Source organism: Microcaecilia unicolor, chromosome 1 (assembly GCF_901765095.1).
Source record: "Microcaecilia unicolor chromosome 1, aMicUni1.1, whole genome shotgun sequence".
NCBI classification, from domain to species: Eukaryota; Metazoa; Chordata; class Amphibia; order Gymnophiona; family Siphonopidae; genus Microcaecilia; species Microcaecilia unicolor.
Genome location: NC_044031.1, coordinates 267,600,498 through 267,616,972, shown reverse-complemented (window position 1 = coordinate 267,616,972; position 16,475 = coordinate 267,600,498). Strand labels below are relative to the sequence as shown.

The 16,475-nt window shown below is 44.6% G+C and overlaps 1 protein-coding gene across 3 annotated transcripts in view; it reads right to left on the bottom strand.

Moving 5' to 3' along the window:
* The window catches only part of COL6A6 (collagen type VI alpha 6 chain), a 336,531-nt gene that overhangs the window by 19,197 nt on the left and 300,859 nt on the right, over nt 1-16,475 (bottom strand). For all 3 annotated transcript variants that reach the window (XM_030206331.1, XM_030206323.1, XM_030206339.1), the window contains one exon: nt 404-488. In XM_030206331.1, the coding sequence (XP_030062191.1) occupies nt 404-488 (85 nt within the window). The remainder of the gene's footprint in view (nt 1-403; nt 489-16,475) is intronic.

The following is a 16,475-nucleotide window of genomic DNA, read 5'->3' as shown; positions in this document are numbered from 1 at the left end:
GGTATCATTTGTCATATTTCTGTTATATGATGTTTACAGTGCTGTTGAATGTGTATATTTCTGATAGTTCATGTTAGTCCTATTATTAGGTTGCTTATGTTTGGTCATTTTACTATTGCTATGCTATTCACAAAATTGTAAGTTTTATGCTAAACTGTATCTGCTGTATGCACCTTCATAAAGGCGCTTAATAAATCCAAATAATTAAATACATAAATGTGGAGGGGCCTATGTGTAGTCTTTCATTATATACGCACTACTGGCCTCAAAACTCAGGATAGCGAATTAGATTTTACCTGACCCTGCAGTTCTTCATCTCAGCTGCCATGCTAGTTTGCAAATGACCGAATCAACCCCTTAAAGGTAAACAGCATTGTTTCATGTTCCACTGGATGAGACCTACCTTCCAAGTGCAGATAATGGTCCTCTCCGTGCGTCACCCCGTCCGTCACACGAGATCTCAGCAGGTGGATATGTGTTTATTTCACCTGCAGAAAAGGATCAGTCAGCTAAACTGCTTATGATCTGTGACAATGTGTTGCAATGTGCTACCTCTTTGACAGCGTCTGACTGCAAACCATGGAGATGAACTGAGTACACATTAATAGTTCTCCACACTGGACTCTGCCTTATAATCACTGAACAGGTGCAGTGGAAGGACAGATGTGAAAGGCACAAAGACAGATGTGTTCCATAGGCTCTGATTGGAGAAAAAGTCCTTTCTGCATGAGGCTCAAGAGGCCTCATATAAGGCTGGTTGGTAGCAAACACATAACTCTCCAATCCATGTATTTTCAGCTCTGCACATTTGTCACATATCCCCAAATTCTATAATTTAATGGCTAGATTCTATATATGATGCCTAAAAAAGCCATGCGGTAAAGATTTCCTCCTAAGAGTTTTAGGCACGGTATACAGACTATACTAAGGCGGAAATCCTAGTGCCTAAAATAATGCACGTCCATTTAGGCCAACGAAAATGTGGCCTAAATCCCTTTGCGTAGATTTATGCGTACTGGGCCATGTTCTATAACTGCATGTGTAAATTTTGGAATGCCCATGAAATGCCCATTTCCCCACCCATAGCCATGCCCCTTTTGAACTGCATGCATTAGAATTTAGGCGCGTAGTTCATTACAGTATACGCTTAGTGAGTTGTGCGTGTAAGTTCTAATTATTGCCAATTAGTGCTCATTATTGCTTGTTAAGTGCTGGTATGAATGCTGATTAGCTTGTTAAGTCAATTAAGTTACATGCGTTGTTACAGAATATGCCTAGATTTCAGCACAAATCTCTAGGTGCTGTAGAAAAATGCTACCGCTGGCTTTCAGTACAATACAGGCCAAGAGCTCAGGCCTCTGTAAAATCCTAAAGACTGTCTGTGATGAAGTTGTATTTCACTTCAGCAGAAGCTGCAGTAAGACACAGACTGAGACTAGACAAGGTTAAAGTAATTAATTATATTTAATTGGTAGAAACCCTGTTGCTTCCGCAACCAGAACTATTAGTATTACGGCTTTTATAGCTTCCTAATAGACTCTACAATAAACAGCGCACTATACAGAACCCAGGGGTATGTGCCTAAATGTAAGCACTATTTGCATGCTAAGATTATAGAATACTATGATCTATATACTATATAACACTGCGTTAAGTGTCAATTAGGTGCTATGTGATATTCTACAATATTAAAGCACAATCCACATACGTCCAGATTCTACGTATAGCGCCCAAATTATGCACACATTTTAATTGATTAACGAGTCAATAACTAGCAATAATTGGGTGCTAACAACCAATTATTGCAATTCATTGGCTCCAATTAGGCTTTGCTAAGTGCTAGTCTATAAAGACCTGTGTGCAAATCTTTTAGCGTGCCACTGAAAAGGGGGTGTGGCCAAGGGCCAAGATGCGAGCAGTATTATAGAATACTGGGGATCTGTGCCTAACTTTCGCACAAGGATTTACACCTGGTTTCAGTTGGTATAAATCCTCACACCGATAGTTGAGCACAGATCCCGGTACTATGCGGTACTCTATAAAGAATCCCCATCTTGGGGCGCCCTTTACAGAATACCATTCAGCACTGAATTTGGAGTGCAGTTCACTAAAGCTAGTCCATAATGCACAACTTAAATATATACAAAACACTGCAATACGATTAATAACTCATGCACATAAGTTCGATCATTTATCTCCCTTATTCTAGAAATTTCATTGGCTCCCTATTGGAAAATGGACCATCTTCAAGTTACCCACACTGGCATTCAAAGCCCACAGATTAGGTCTTCCAGATTACCTAGCATCATTGGCCATTCCATATTCCCCGGCTCGCCTTCTGTGGTCGATTAATGATCAATCGCCTTGTTCTCCCAAGTTCAAAAGCTCCCAGTCAGAATTTACTAGACATCATGCCTTTTTCTTTGCTGCTCCTTTTTATTAGAATTCTGTTCTGCTAACCACTTGTGCTGAATTGTCCTTCAAAAATTTCAAGACTGCTATAAAAACCTGGCTTTTTAATTAATGTTCCCAGACACACAACAGGAGGCATCAAATTCAGACTCATGGCTTTTCTTCCTCTCTCCTCCTTCCCTCCCTTTTCATTCCCCCCTCTCCTTTTCCCTTCTTTCACCCTTCCTACTCACTGCTCTATAGCTTGTGCCTCCTTCTTATTCCTTTCCTTTCTATATTGAAGCTCCTTTCTGCTTATTTATGTACCCTTAGTTTTGTAAACCGCTCAGGTCTTCAAGTTAGGTTGAGTGGTATAGTATTCTAATAAGCTATAAACTATAACTATAAGGGAAGTGTACATGTAGAATAGCTTGTGTTTCCGCATGGATCTGAAAAGGGGGCATGGCCATGGGAAGAGCATAGGCAGGCCAGGGGCAGTCCCCTAAAACATGTGTGATGTTATAAAATTCAGGGGATCTGCACCCAACTTGAACGCAGGGATTTATACCTGGTTTCAGTTGGTGCAACTCTTTGTGCTCAAAGCTGAGCATGGATCCCGGCGTTACGTGCTATTCTAAAAAGGGCATTGATCCTGGAATAGCCATTATAGAACACGGTTCAGCGCTGATTTCTGGTGCCGAAATTTGAGCACCATGTATAGAATTTCCCCCTTAGTGTGTGACTAAGGTCAGGCACTCTGTTAACATGGAGTTTGTATGCAGGGATCTGTAGTGATCTGGCTTGTTCAGTTTTTTCAATAGGTGTACTGATCTCTGGGCCCACTGCATTATTTATAGTACAGCCCTTTTCTGGGTAGGCTGCTTGTGGTGTGAGTTTTGGAAGTTAGAGCTATTATGAAAAGGTAGGCTTGTTCTATAAGTCCCGATTGGCTTTTTTGTAAGTTTTTTTTTTTTAAATTACCTCACAATATGCCTGATACTCGAGAGAGTTTATGTTGCTGTCAATGAGATGGCACCTAAATCAGAATTCTTTTTGTATGTTGAGTTCTATGGGAGACACTCATAGTTTCCCATTGTTGGGGGAAGGGTATCAGTGAATGCAGGACATATGTTCAAAAAGAAAAACCAAGAACCATTGTGTGGTTTATAACATATGGCCAGCATTTTTTAAAACGTCAACCACCGCAGTTAAAATAATACCAGATATCCTTTATTGTTCAATATCCAATTCTGGTCACTGCATCTCAAGAAAGATATAGTAGAATTGGAAAAGGTGCAGTGAAGGGCGACTAAAATGATAGCGGGGATGGGACGACTTCCCTATGAAGAAAGACTAAGGAGGCTAGGGCTTTTCAGCTTGGAGAAGAGACGGCTGAGGGGAGACATGATAGAGGTATATAAAATAATGAGTGGAATGGAACAGGTGGATGTGAAGCGTCTGTTCACGCTTTCCAAAAATACTAGGACTAGGGGGCATGCAATGAAACTACAGTGTACTAAATTTAAAACAAATTGGAGAAAAAAAGTTTCTTCACCCAATGCATAATTAAACTCTGGAATTCATTGCCGGAGAACGTGGTGAAGGCGGTTAGCTTAGCAGAATTTAAAAAGGGGTTAGACGGTTTCCTAAAGGACAAGTCCATAAACCACTACTAAATGGACTTGGGAAAATTCCACAATTCCAGGAATAACACGTATAGAGTGTTTTTACATTTGGGAAGCTCGCCAGGTGGACAGGATGCTGGGCTCGATGGACCCTTGGTCTCTTCCCAGTGTGGCATTCCTTATGTACTTATGTTGCCCTGGAGAAACTTTTATTTGCTTAAGGTTGAATGTGATCTTGGAAATATTGTTTACCATTACACAACGAACACCACAAGACTCCTGAGGCAGGCGCTTTAGCGCCGAAACACAGCAGCTGTGTTGAGTCATTTGAATTGTTTCAATAAAGATCACCTCCTTGAACCGTTGTCTCCCTTGGTTTTTTTGGAAGAGCCTATTCACCCTACTCCCTGGATTCTCTCTCACTAACATACGTAGGCAGTGGTGTGCTGGAGCCGGCTCGCACCGGCTCGCAAGAGCCGTTTGTTAAATTTTTAAAGCTCTTGCGAGCCGGTTGTTCCGGCAGGCGAGCCGGCTCCCAGGGGCGGCGCAACCCGCCACTGTGGGGGGTAAATAGTTGATTCCTTCATCGTTATCGTCGCAGCAGCAGCCGCAGTGGTGAATCCCTCCCCAACGCTGCTGGACTGAATGCGTTACTCTCCCTTGTCCCTTCCCTGCTGAAAGCGTTCTAGTATCTCTCTCCCCTTCTTCTTCCCCCGCCCGCTCTCTCCCTTCAGATCTGTCCTAGTACTGCCCTGCAGCTCCTTCACAGTAGAGCCCCGATGAGCAGAAACTAAAACCAGCTGGTTACAGACTCCGTTGTTACAGCGGGGGGGGGGGGGGGGGTTCTGTCTGCCGGATGCACCCTCCCTCGCTCTCACGCACTTCCTGCTGCCAAGAAGGGGGCGGCTCTTCCAACTTGATTCACAACAGCACGAGGCTCCGCATCTGCCGTTTCTACTTCTGGCTGCACTGGGAAAGATCCACGAGACGAGGACAGGTTTGAGGTGAGGGAGCGGGGGGCGGGGGGAAGAGTGCATGAAGGGACAAAGCAGAACAGGGGAGGGGAGAGAAAGAGAGATTGATCCTTCAACACGTTGGGCAGGGGAAGTCCAGCAATGGAATGAGAACAGGCTTGAGGGAAGGGAGTGGATGGGGGGGGGGGGGGGGGTGGATAAAGCTGGACATGGAAGGAGTGAGGGGGATGCTGGAATATGTGGGGCAAGGGAGGGAGAAGAAAGATGGCACACAGTTGTGGGTTGGGATATGCATTGCTGGACACCAGGAAGAAGGGAATAGAGAAGGGAAATGTAGGAATACATGGGAAAGGGGAGGGAGAAGAAAAATGACAGACCTTCTTGGTTTGAGAAAGGGGATATGCTGGACTCTGGGGGAAAAGAATAGGGAAACTGGGCTTAGAGGGCTCAAGTGTAGGGGCACCTAAAGCTTGCTGCACTGGATTGCCCCATCACAGCTGCCACCATGTCCACCTCACCCCGGCATCTAGGATACAAGCATCTAGCACCTCCTTCCCTTCCCTATTCCACCCTCTACCCAAACGGGATAGCGGGTGGAAGGAAACATTGGGGAAATGTTGGTGAGGAGGCGGGTAGACGCTAGAGAGAGGTGGATGGAAGGAGAGATTGGCGGAAGATGCTGGAGAGGAGGCCATGTGAAAAGAGACATCAGGAGAAGATGCTGGAAGCCAACTGGAAGGGGAGATCAGGGGGAGACACTGGGTATTGTGGAAAAGTAGATGGAGGATATACTGGCCACAGAAGAAGGTGGAAGGGGAGATCCTGGAAATGGAGTAACATGGGAAACTGGGGGGGGGGGGGCATGCTGGACATAGTGGAAAGGGAGATGGGAGGACGTACTGAACATGGAGGTAGGTGACAGGGAAGATCAGGGTGACATAACGTCTTGAGGGAAAGGAAGACAGGAGAGATGCCTGATGTGGTTTAAGAAGAAGGGAAAAGAGGAGAGATGTTTGACGAGGGTGAGGGACAGATGAAGAGCTAGATAGAAACAGTAGGAAGAGGGAGCTTGAAGACTGGAGGATGAGAAGGAGACATTTAATTTAAGATGCGGAAAATAAATTGAAGAAAGCTGAGTATGAAAAAAATCAATGAGGACATGAAGAAGATAGGAATACAGAAAAGAAATGGCAAATGGGCAGGAGGCTCTGGACAGACAGCACACTAAGAGGATAGAAGAAAGAAGAAGCAGAAACTAGGAACAATACGATTAGGGGAAAAAACACCAGACCAAAAAAAGGTAGAAAAATAATTTTATTTTGATTTATTGATTGAACTGTGTCAGTTTTGGTAATTGGAGGGGAGGGAAGAGTGAGGAAGGAGATGAGATGAGGGAAAAGGAAGAGAGGAGAAAAACTGCATATGGATGAAGAAAATAGGCAGAAGCTGGATCCGCTGGACAGTCAAGTTTGCGGAGGACCCAGCTTTTACTTACGGATGTAGGACAAGAAATGAAGAAGAAAGGCAGAAAGTAAAGAAATAAATGGAAAGGAAGCCCTGGAAATGGAGTTAAGAGGACAGATAGCAGCAGAATCGGATACTGGGCCAGCATGATCAGAAAAACAAAGTCACCAGACAACAAAGGTAGAAAAAATCATTTTATTTTCATTATAGTGTTTGGAATATGTCCACTTTGAGAATCAGGTGCTGAACGTTAAAAGTTTATATGTATTTACTTATTTATGGCATTTTATCCCATATTAAACATGAATTAGATTGGAACCTGGGATCATTTAATTTTTTTTTCCTGGCGAGAGTAATGCATTGCCCTCCCCCCACCCCCGGCTATAGCCAGCTCTGCAATTTGGGGGGGGGGCGCATAGGTGGACGGGGGGGGGGGGGGTGCAGAGGTGGATGGGGGGCGCAGTGGTGGACGGGGGGCGCCAAGGTGGATGGGGAGCCGCAGTGGTGGATGGGGGGGGGGGGGAGCGCTGAGGTGGACCGGGGAGAGAGCCTGTTAAAAATTTACCAGCACACCACTGTATGTAGGGACTGATTGTTCTTCCACTTTGTGTGGTTGCCCTATTCTGACTGCTGCTGTATATCCAGTTTCAGCACCACCAGCGCTGCTATTTGGTTAGCAGTAAGTGATATTCAGACTGCTAATCGGATAGCTAACCAGATAGGACAGCCTTTTTGTTCTAACTTTATTTTATAATTTTCTGGGGGCCCTTTTGCTAAGCTGTGCTAAAAAGTGGGCAGAACTATACCCAGCATGGGTGTTTCCTACACACTAGGCCACTTTTAGTGTGGCAGTAAAATGGCTCCATGTTCCATTTTCCCCTTAGCAAGTGGCCATTATTGCGTGAGGATTTATTACCGACACCTATTTTCTAGGTGGTATGGGCTCACATGCTAATCATGCATTAATTGGTTAGTGTGCAGCGATGTAGCTGTGCTAACCAATTAGCTCAGTACACGCCTACTCTCCACCCCCCCAGACACGCCCCACCACTAAAAAATAAAATCTATTTTTTAGTGCATGGGAAATGCATACTGATCCTGAAAGTATCATGGGACACCTGAGTACACCCTGCGGTAGTGCTTTTTATCTTGCGGTATGCATGCATTAGTGCTTATTGTAGGGGTGTAGCCAGACATCCAACTTTGGGTGGGCTGGGCCCATGGTGGGTGGGTAGAAGAACCCTGATCCACCCCATACAGTCTCTCAACCCCCCCCTTCAATACCTTTTAAATAGCAGATCTTCACCGGCAGCGAGTACCAACAGATACACACTGCTCACACCAGCCTCACAGCCTTCCCTCTGACACAACTTCCTGTTTCCGCATAGGCGGGAATATGTCAGAGGGAAGGCTGTGGGGCTGGCACAAGCACTACGTATCAGTTGATGCTCGCTGCCAGTGAAAATTTGCTATTTAAAAAGGTACACAGGAGAAAGAGTGGGAGTTTTGGGCTGGCGGGGCTTGGGTATCCCCGTCAGCTGCATCATAGGTGTGCTGCTACTGGGTGGGCCTGATTCCAAAGTGAGTGATTGGGCTTGGGCCCCTTGGGCCCACCCAGTGGCATAGCCAAAGGATGGGTCCCACTTTGGGTTCAGGCCCACCCAGTAGCAGCACACCTATGATGTGGCTGGCAGGGATTCCCAAGTCTCAACAGCTGAAAACTCCCAACTGTCCCTGCTGCATACCTTGTAAAAAGCAGATCTTCGCCTGCAGCAAGCAGCAGCTGATACATACTGCTCGAACCGGCCCCACAGCCTTCACTCTGACGTGTTCTCACCTATGCGGAAACAGGAAGTTGCGTCAGTGGGAAGGCTGTGTGGCCAACATGAGCAGTGCGTATTAGTTGCTGCTCACTGCCAGTGGAAAAATATTATTTAAAAGGCATGCAGGAGAGGGGGAATGTTTGAGAGACCATATGGCATGCAGGTGAAAATCACCTGTGGGATGGGGCAGGGTTCTTCTGCCCACCCATCTTGGGCCCAGGCCCACCCAAAATTTTGTGTCTGGCTACGCCCCTGCCATAGCTACTCCACTGGATAATTGCAGCTTAGTAAGAGGGCTCCCTGGTTAGCCATCTGAACATTGCCGCTAACCTGATAAACCCCAGCTCCTCCCAAACTTTGACCAGGTATTGCACTGTCTGGATAGGGATGAGATAAGGATGTGGAAGCAGTGTGTGTGTGTGTGTGTGGGGGGGGGGGGGGGGGGAGGGGGCATGGTATGAATACCATGGGGGAGGGGGCATGGTATGAAAACCATGCAGAACATGCCTTAAGGAATTATTTCAAATTTGTGTGTGCACATGTTATCAATTTTTCCATACTACAGCAGCTGAAACTGCTTCTGTCATAGAAGTGTATTGGGCTATTTTTGAGGGGACATTTATTTCTCTGGAACCCTAGGTCCACTCTGGCCCATTTTCAAACTTGATGTGCCTTTTCACTGATTTTGGCCCTGTTCTGTTAAGTTTTTGCAGAGTTGTTTTGCACCCAGACAGACATTCTTGACCCTTTATATAATTTCTTTCCAACATTCCATTAGGTTGGAAAGAATCCGAAAGGAAATGCATTTGGCATTGATTGAATGAAGGAACCATAGCTTTCAAAAGCCAACCACAGATGTATCAAGTTAGTGATAAATAAAATGATGTCATCTATGACTTAATTGTCTGATTTTTCTCAGGGAGTAAAAAAGAGGAAAAAAATGAAAAAAAAAAGCATGTGGACATGCTGATATAATTTTCAGATTTATTGCAGACATATTGTATTTTCAAGTGGCCTTGCTGATAAGCTTTGGCAGGCCAGGATTTTGCTCATCTAGTGCAGCACTTCTCAACCTTCCCTGGAGACACAACTAGACAGTCTGACTTAAAGGATTACCACAGTGAATATGCATGAGATGGATTTGGATATGATGGGTTTCCAATATATGGAAATCGGTCTTGTATATTATTTGCAATAATTCTGAAAGCCCGACTGGCTGGGTGTGCCTCCAGGAGAGGGCTGACAAGAACCGACCAAGGGACTGAAGCCAGGATATGGCTCATGGTAGATCCCACAAATGGAAGGTGCCCTTAGATAATGTACCTAGAGTGGACTTATTTTTCTCCTGAGGAAGTCCTTGGGACCAGATAGGTATTTTAGATTAAGATAACTGTAAGATGAGCATTTTCCAGAATAAAAAAAGATAAGACTCTAAAGGGATAATATCCAAAAGCTTGGTTTTATTAAGTGTGGAAGCAGCTGCTTGGAAACAAGGAAAGTCAGAGTTCAAATCTTGCTGACGCTCCCTGTGCCCTTACCGCAGAGTAAAAATCACTACTGTGGGGGTGCGCTTAGGCGCCCCAGAGTAGTTTTGGGATTGGTGGGTTATACTCATGTACCAAAAAAACAAAATATATTTTTTAGCGCTGGGGGCATGTCTGGGGTTGGAGAGTAGGTGTGTTCTGTGCTAATCAGTTAACGGAGATAAATCGCTTCACGCTGATTCGCATGTGGTTAGTGCGTGAACCCTTACCACCTACAAATAGGGAAATTAGTGCGTGGCCACTAATAGGAAAAATGGAAAATGGGGCTATTTTACTGCTACCCAAAAAGTGGCCTCAGTGCATGGGAAAGACCCTCCATGGGGGTAAGGTGGGCCCCTTTTACTACCTTAGGCACATATATTTAGGGCTAGATGTACTAACAGTCATTAATGTGAGTTATTTATAAACAGGACCCATTAACAATAATGTAGAAAAATACATATATATCTAGCCATTAGATAATAAGTACATAAGTATTGCCACTCTGGGACAGACCAAAAGTCCATCAAACCCAGCGTCCTGTTTGCAACAGTGACCAATCCAGGTCACAAATACCTGGCAAGATCCTGAAAAAATTCAACACATTTTATGCTGCTTATCCCAGAAATAAGCAGTGGATTTTCCCAAGTCCATTTAATAATGGTCTATGGACTTTTCCCTTAGGAAGCTGTCCAGACCTTTTTTAAACCCCGCTAAGTTAACTGCCTTTACCACATTCTCTGGCAACAAATTCCAGAGTTTAATTACACGTTGAGTGAAGAAAGATTTTCTCCGATTCGTATTAAATTTACTGCATTGTAGCTTCATCGCATGCCCCCTATTCCTAGTGTTTTTGGAAAGAGTAAACAAACGATTCACGTCTACCCATTCCACTCCACTCATCATTTTATAGATCTCCATCATATCTCCCCTCAGCCATCTTTTCTCCAAGCTGAAGAGCCCTAGCTGCTTCAGCCTTTCCTCATAGGAAAGTTGTTCCATCCCCTTTATCATTTTCGTCGCCCTTCTCTGTACCTTTTCTAACTCCACTATATCTTTTTTGAGATGCGGCGACCAGAATTGAACACAAAATTCGAGGTGCAGTCATACCATGGACTGATACAAGGGCATTATAATGTCCTCACTTTTGTTTTCCATTCCCTTCCTAATAATACCTAACATTCTATTTGCTTTCTTAGCCGCAGCCGCACACTGAGCAGAGGGTTTCAATCTATCATCAACGATGACACCGAGATCCCTTTCTTTGTCAGTGACTCCTAACATGGAACCTTGCATTATGTAGCTATAGTTTGGGTTCCTCTTTCCCACGTGCTTCACTTTGCACTTGCTTACATTAAATGTCATCTGCCATTTGGATGCCCAGCCTCCCAGACCTGTATGGTCCTCTTGTAATTTTTCACAATCCTCTTGCAATTTAACAACTTTGAATAACTTTGTGTTGTTAGCAAATGTAATTTCCTCACTAGTTACTCCCATCTCTACATAATAAATAAGTTAAAAATAATGTTCCCAGCACAGACTCATAGGGAACCCCACTATCTACCCTTCTCCATTGAAAATACTGACCATTTAACCCTACTCTCTGTTTTCTTTTAACCAGTTTTTAATCCACAATACAACACTACCTCCTATCCCATGACTCTCCAATTTCCTCTAGAGTTTTTCATCAGGTACTTTGTCAAACACCTTTTGAAAATCCAGATACACAATATCACCTGGCTCACCTTTGTCCACATGTTTGTTCACCCCTTCAAAAAAAATGTAATAGATTGGTGAGGCAAGATTTCCCTTGACTAAATCCACGTTGGCTTTCAGGCTTATTTTCTAAAGTGATCACCGGCCATTTCCCGACATAAATCGGGAGATGGCCGGCGATCTCTCAAAAGCGGCAAAATCGGTATAATCGAAAGCGGCTTTTTTGACAACATCGCCGCTTTCCTGTCGCCTCGCCGGTAAAAGTTCAAGGGGGCGTGTCAGCGGCGTAGCGAAGGTGGGACATGGGCGGGCATGGGCGTGGCTATCAGATGGACGGCTTTCGTGGATAATGGAAAAAAAGCGTCGTTAAGCAGTATTTCGCCTACTTGGTCCTTTTATTTTCACGACCAAGCCTCAAAAAGGTGCCCCAACTGACCAGATGACCACCGGAGGGAATGGGGGATGACCTCCCCGTACTCCCGCAGTGGTCACCAACCCCCTCCCACATTAAAAAACATACAAATCAAAACCTTTTTTTACCAGCTTGTATGCCAGCCTGAAATGTTATTCCCAGCTCCCTGACAGCAGTACGCAAGTCCCTGGAGCAGTTTTTAATGGGTGCAGTGCACTTCAGGCAGCCCCCCCCACCTGTTACACTTGTGGTGGTAAATGTTAAGCCCTCCAAACCCCCCCCCCCCAAAACCCACTCTACCCACATGTAGGTGCCCCCCTTCACCCATAAGGGCTATGGTAATGGTATAGAGTTGTGGGGAGTGGGTTTGGGGGTGGGGGGATTTGGGGGGGGCTCAGCACCCAAGGTAAGGGAGCTATGCACCTGGGAGCTTTTTTGGTATTTTTGTAAAATTTTTAGAAATGCCCCCTAGGGTGCCCGGTGTGTGTCCTGGCATGTCAGGGGGACCAGTGCACTACAAATGCTGGCTCCTCCCATGACCAAATGCCTTGGATTTCACCGGATTTGAGATGGCCAGCATTTTTTTTCCATTATCGCTGAAAAACAAAACCAGCGATCTCAAACCCGGCGAACTCTGGCATTTGGCCGGGCTAAACCGTATTATTGAAAAAAAAGACAGCCGGCCATCTTTTTCAATAATACAGTTCCGGCCAGCTGTTGCGCTGCCACCAAAATAGATTGCCAGTGATCTATTTTGCTGGCGACGTTCGATTATGCCCCTCCACATCTGATTAATCCATGGTTTGAATATGCTCCGTAATTTTGTTCTTTATAATAGTCTCTACCATTTTGCCCGACACTGACGTCAGGCTCACCAGTCTATAATTTCCCGGATCCCCTCTGGAACCTTTTTAAAATATTGGCTTTACATTGACCACCCTCCAATCTTCCGGTAGCACGCTCGATTTTTAAGATAAATTACTTATTACTAACAATAGTTCTGCAAGTTCATTTTTCAATTCTATCAGTACTCTGGGATGAATACCATCCGGTCCAGGAGATTTGCTACTCTTCAATTTGTCAAATTGCCCCATTACATCCTCTAGGTTTATAGAGATTTCATTCAGTTTCTCCGACTTGTCAGCTTTGAATACCATTTCTGGCACCGGTATCTCTCCCAAATCTTCCTCGGTGAAGACTGAAGCAAAGAATTAATTTAATCTCTGTGCTATGGCTTTGTCTTCCCTAATTGCCCCTTGTACCCCTCGGTCATCTAGCGGTCCAACTGATTCTTTTGTCGGCTTCTTGCTTTTAATATACCTAAAAAACAATTTACAATGTATTTTTGCCTCTACCACAATCTTTTTTTTGAAGTCCCTCTTAGCCTTCCTTATCAGCGCTTTGCATTTGACTTGACATTACTTATGCTGTTTCTTATTATTTTCAGTCAGTTCTTTCTTCCATTTTCTGAAGGATTTTCTTTTAGCTCTAATAGCTTCCTTCACCTCACTTTTTAATCATGCCAGCTGTCGTTTGGTCTTTCTCCCTCCTTTTTAAATATTTGGCCTGGGCTTCCAGGATGGTATTTTTGAACAGCATCGACGCCTGATGTAAATTTTTGACCTTCGCAGCTGCTCCTCTAAGTTTTTTTTTTTACCGTTCTTCTCATTTTATCATAGTCTCCTTTTTGAAAGTTAAACACTAACGTATTTGATTTCCTGTGTATACTTACTCCAAAGCTAATAAGAAATCTGATCATAGTATGATCATTGCTATCAAGCGGCCCCATCACCATTACTTCCTGCACCAGATCATACGCTCCACTAAGGACTAGGTCTAGAACTTTTCCTTCTCTTGTCGGCTCCTGTACCAGCCTCCCCATAAAACAGTCCTTGATTTCGTCAAGGAATTTTACCTCCCTAGAATGCCCTGATGTTACATTTAGCCAATCAATATCGGGGTAATTGAAATCACCCATTATTATCGTGTTGCTCAGTTTGTTAGCCTCCCTAATTTCCGATAGCATTTCTACATCCGTCTGTTCATCCTGGCCAGGTGGACAGTAGTACACTCCTATCACTATCCTTTTCCCCTTTACACATGGAACTTCAATCCATAGGGATTCCAAGATGTGTTTTGTTTCCTGCAGAATTTTCAATCTATTTGATTCAAGGCCCTCCTTAACATACAATGCTACCCCTCCACCAATTCGATCTGCCCTATCACTACGATATAATTTGTACCCTGATATAATGTGTCCCACTGGTTATCCTCCTTCCACCAGGTCTCAGAGATGCCTATTATATCTAATTTTTCATTAAGTGCAATATATTCTAACTCTCCCATCTTATTTCTTAGGCTTCTGGCATTCGCATATAGACATTTCAAACTATGTTTGTTGTCCTATTTACATCATGCTCAGTACTTGACAGTATTAATTTGAAATCTTTTGTCTGATTATTACTTTTATTTAAGGACACCTGGAGGGGCATAATTGAACGAAAACGTCTATCTCCATGGGCGTTTATCTCCGAGAACGGGTCCCTGAAGGGGCGGACCGAACCGTATTTTCGAAAAAAATAGACGTCCATGTTTTATTCGACAATTTGTGAGCTGAGCGTTTTTGTTTTTCAGTGATAATGGAAAATGAAAGCGCCCAGCTCAAAAATGAATAAATGCAAGGCATTTGTTCGTGGGAGGGGCCAGGAGTCGTAGTGCACTGGTCCCCCTCACATGCCAGGACACCAACCGGGCACCCTAGGGGGCACTTTTACAAAAACAAAAAAAAAAGGTAAAAGAGCTCCCAGGTGCATAGCACCCTTCCCTTGTGTGTTGAGCCCCCCAAACCCCCTCAAAACCCACTGCCCACAAGTCTACACCATTACTATAGCCCTAAGGGGTGAAGGGGGGCACCTACATGTGGGTACAGTGGATTTGGGGGGGGTTGGACGATTAAGCATTAAGCAGCACAATTGTAACAGGTAGGGGGGGGGGGATGGGCCTGGGTCCACCTGCCTGAAGTCCACTGCACCCCCTAACAACTGCTCCAGGGACCTGCATACTGCTGCCAGGGAGGTGGGTATGACATTTGAGAGTGAAAATAAAAAGTTGTGAAACATCATTTTTTGTGGTGGGAGGGGGTTAGTGATCACTGGGGGAGTCAGGGGAGGTCATCCCCAATTCCCTCTGGTGGTATTCTGGTCATTTAGGGCACTTTTTGGGGCCTTATTCGTGAAAAAACAGGGTCCAGGAAAAGTGCCCTAAATTCTAGCTACAAACGCATACTTTTTTTCCATTATCGGCGAAAGGCGCCCATCTCTGTTCGGGTGATAACCACGCCCCAGTCCCGCCTTCACCACGCCTCCGACACGCCCCCGTCAACTTTGTACACTTCCGCGATGGAGTGCAGTTGAAAACGTCCAAGTTTGGCTTTCGATTATACCGCGTTATTCGTTTTTGGGAGATAAACGCCTATCTCCCAATTTAGGTCGCAATATAGGCGTTTTTGTCTTTCGATTATAAGCTGGCTGATCTACTATGGTCTCTTTTGCAACCTCACTATCGGGAAACTCTATCTTCCCTGTTTTGGTGATATCTTTGAAAGATACCTTATCCCGAACCATGCGCATTTGAGAGACTGTCGGCCTTCCCCTAAGTTCTAGCTTAAAAGCTGCTCTATCTCTCTTCCAAATGCCGACGCCAGCAGCCCGGTCCCACCCTGACCAAGGTAGAGCCCATCCTTTCGGAACAGGCTCCCCACCTCCCAGAATGCCGCCCAGTTCCCAAGAAATCCAAAACCCTCCTCTCTGCACCTCCAAAAAAGGAAAAATACCCACTCTCACTGGTGTAGATGTGTGTATTGGATGCGCGCAGTCCATTTTTCAGCGCACCTGCAAAAAAGGCCTTTTTTGGTGGAAAATGGACGTGCGGCAAAATTAAAATTGGAACACGTCCATTTTGGGCCTGAAACCTTACCACCACCCATTGACTTAGCAGGAAGGTGTCACACATTAACGTGCGGTAATCGTCAGTGCGTGTACACTGCTGATTACCGCATGTTGAAAACAGAATTACCGCCCAGGGCTTGCGGTAGCTGGGAGGTAGTTCCCAATTGACATTGGACGCACGTAGGCACATACGCACCTTAGTAAAAGGGTCCCTAAATTAAATTCATACATGCTTAAGATTTTCAGACACCCAAACTATACATCTACCTTTATAAATGCATACACATCGGTTGTATAGAGAGGTTTTTTGGGGGCATTGTGAATCCATATGCATGAATTAAAAAAAAAAGTTAGGCATATGACCCTCATGGGAATAGTGCATATAACTTATCCCATCATTTTAAAACAGGTAATGTTATATTTATTCTCAAGACGACCCCATGGCTACTTTGTGTTTGAAAGACGGGTAATCTTGTTTAATATTTCTTCAAATATGTACAGACGTACATCGTTCACGAAACAAAGCTGCTGCACTCTTAAATAGTTACATAAACACAGAGAGGGAAAAGCCTGAGTTGACCCCTGCTGTTTCACATAGTC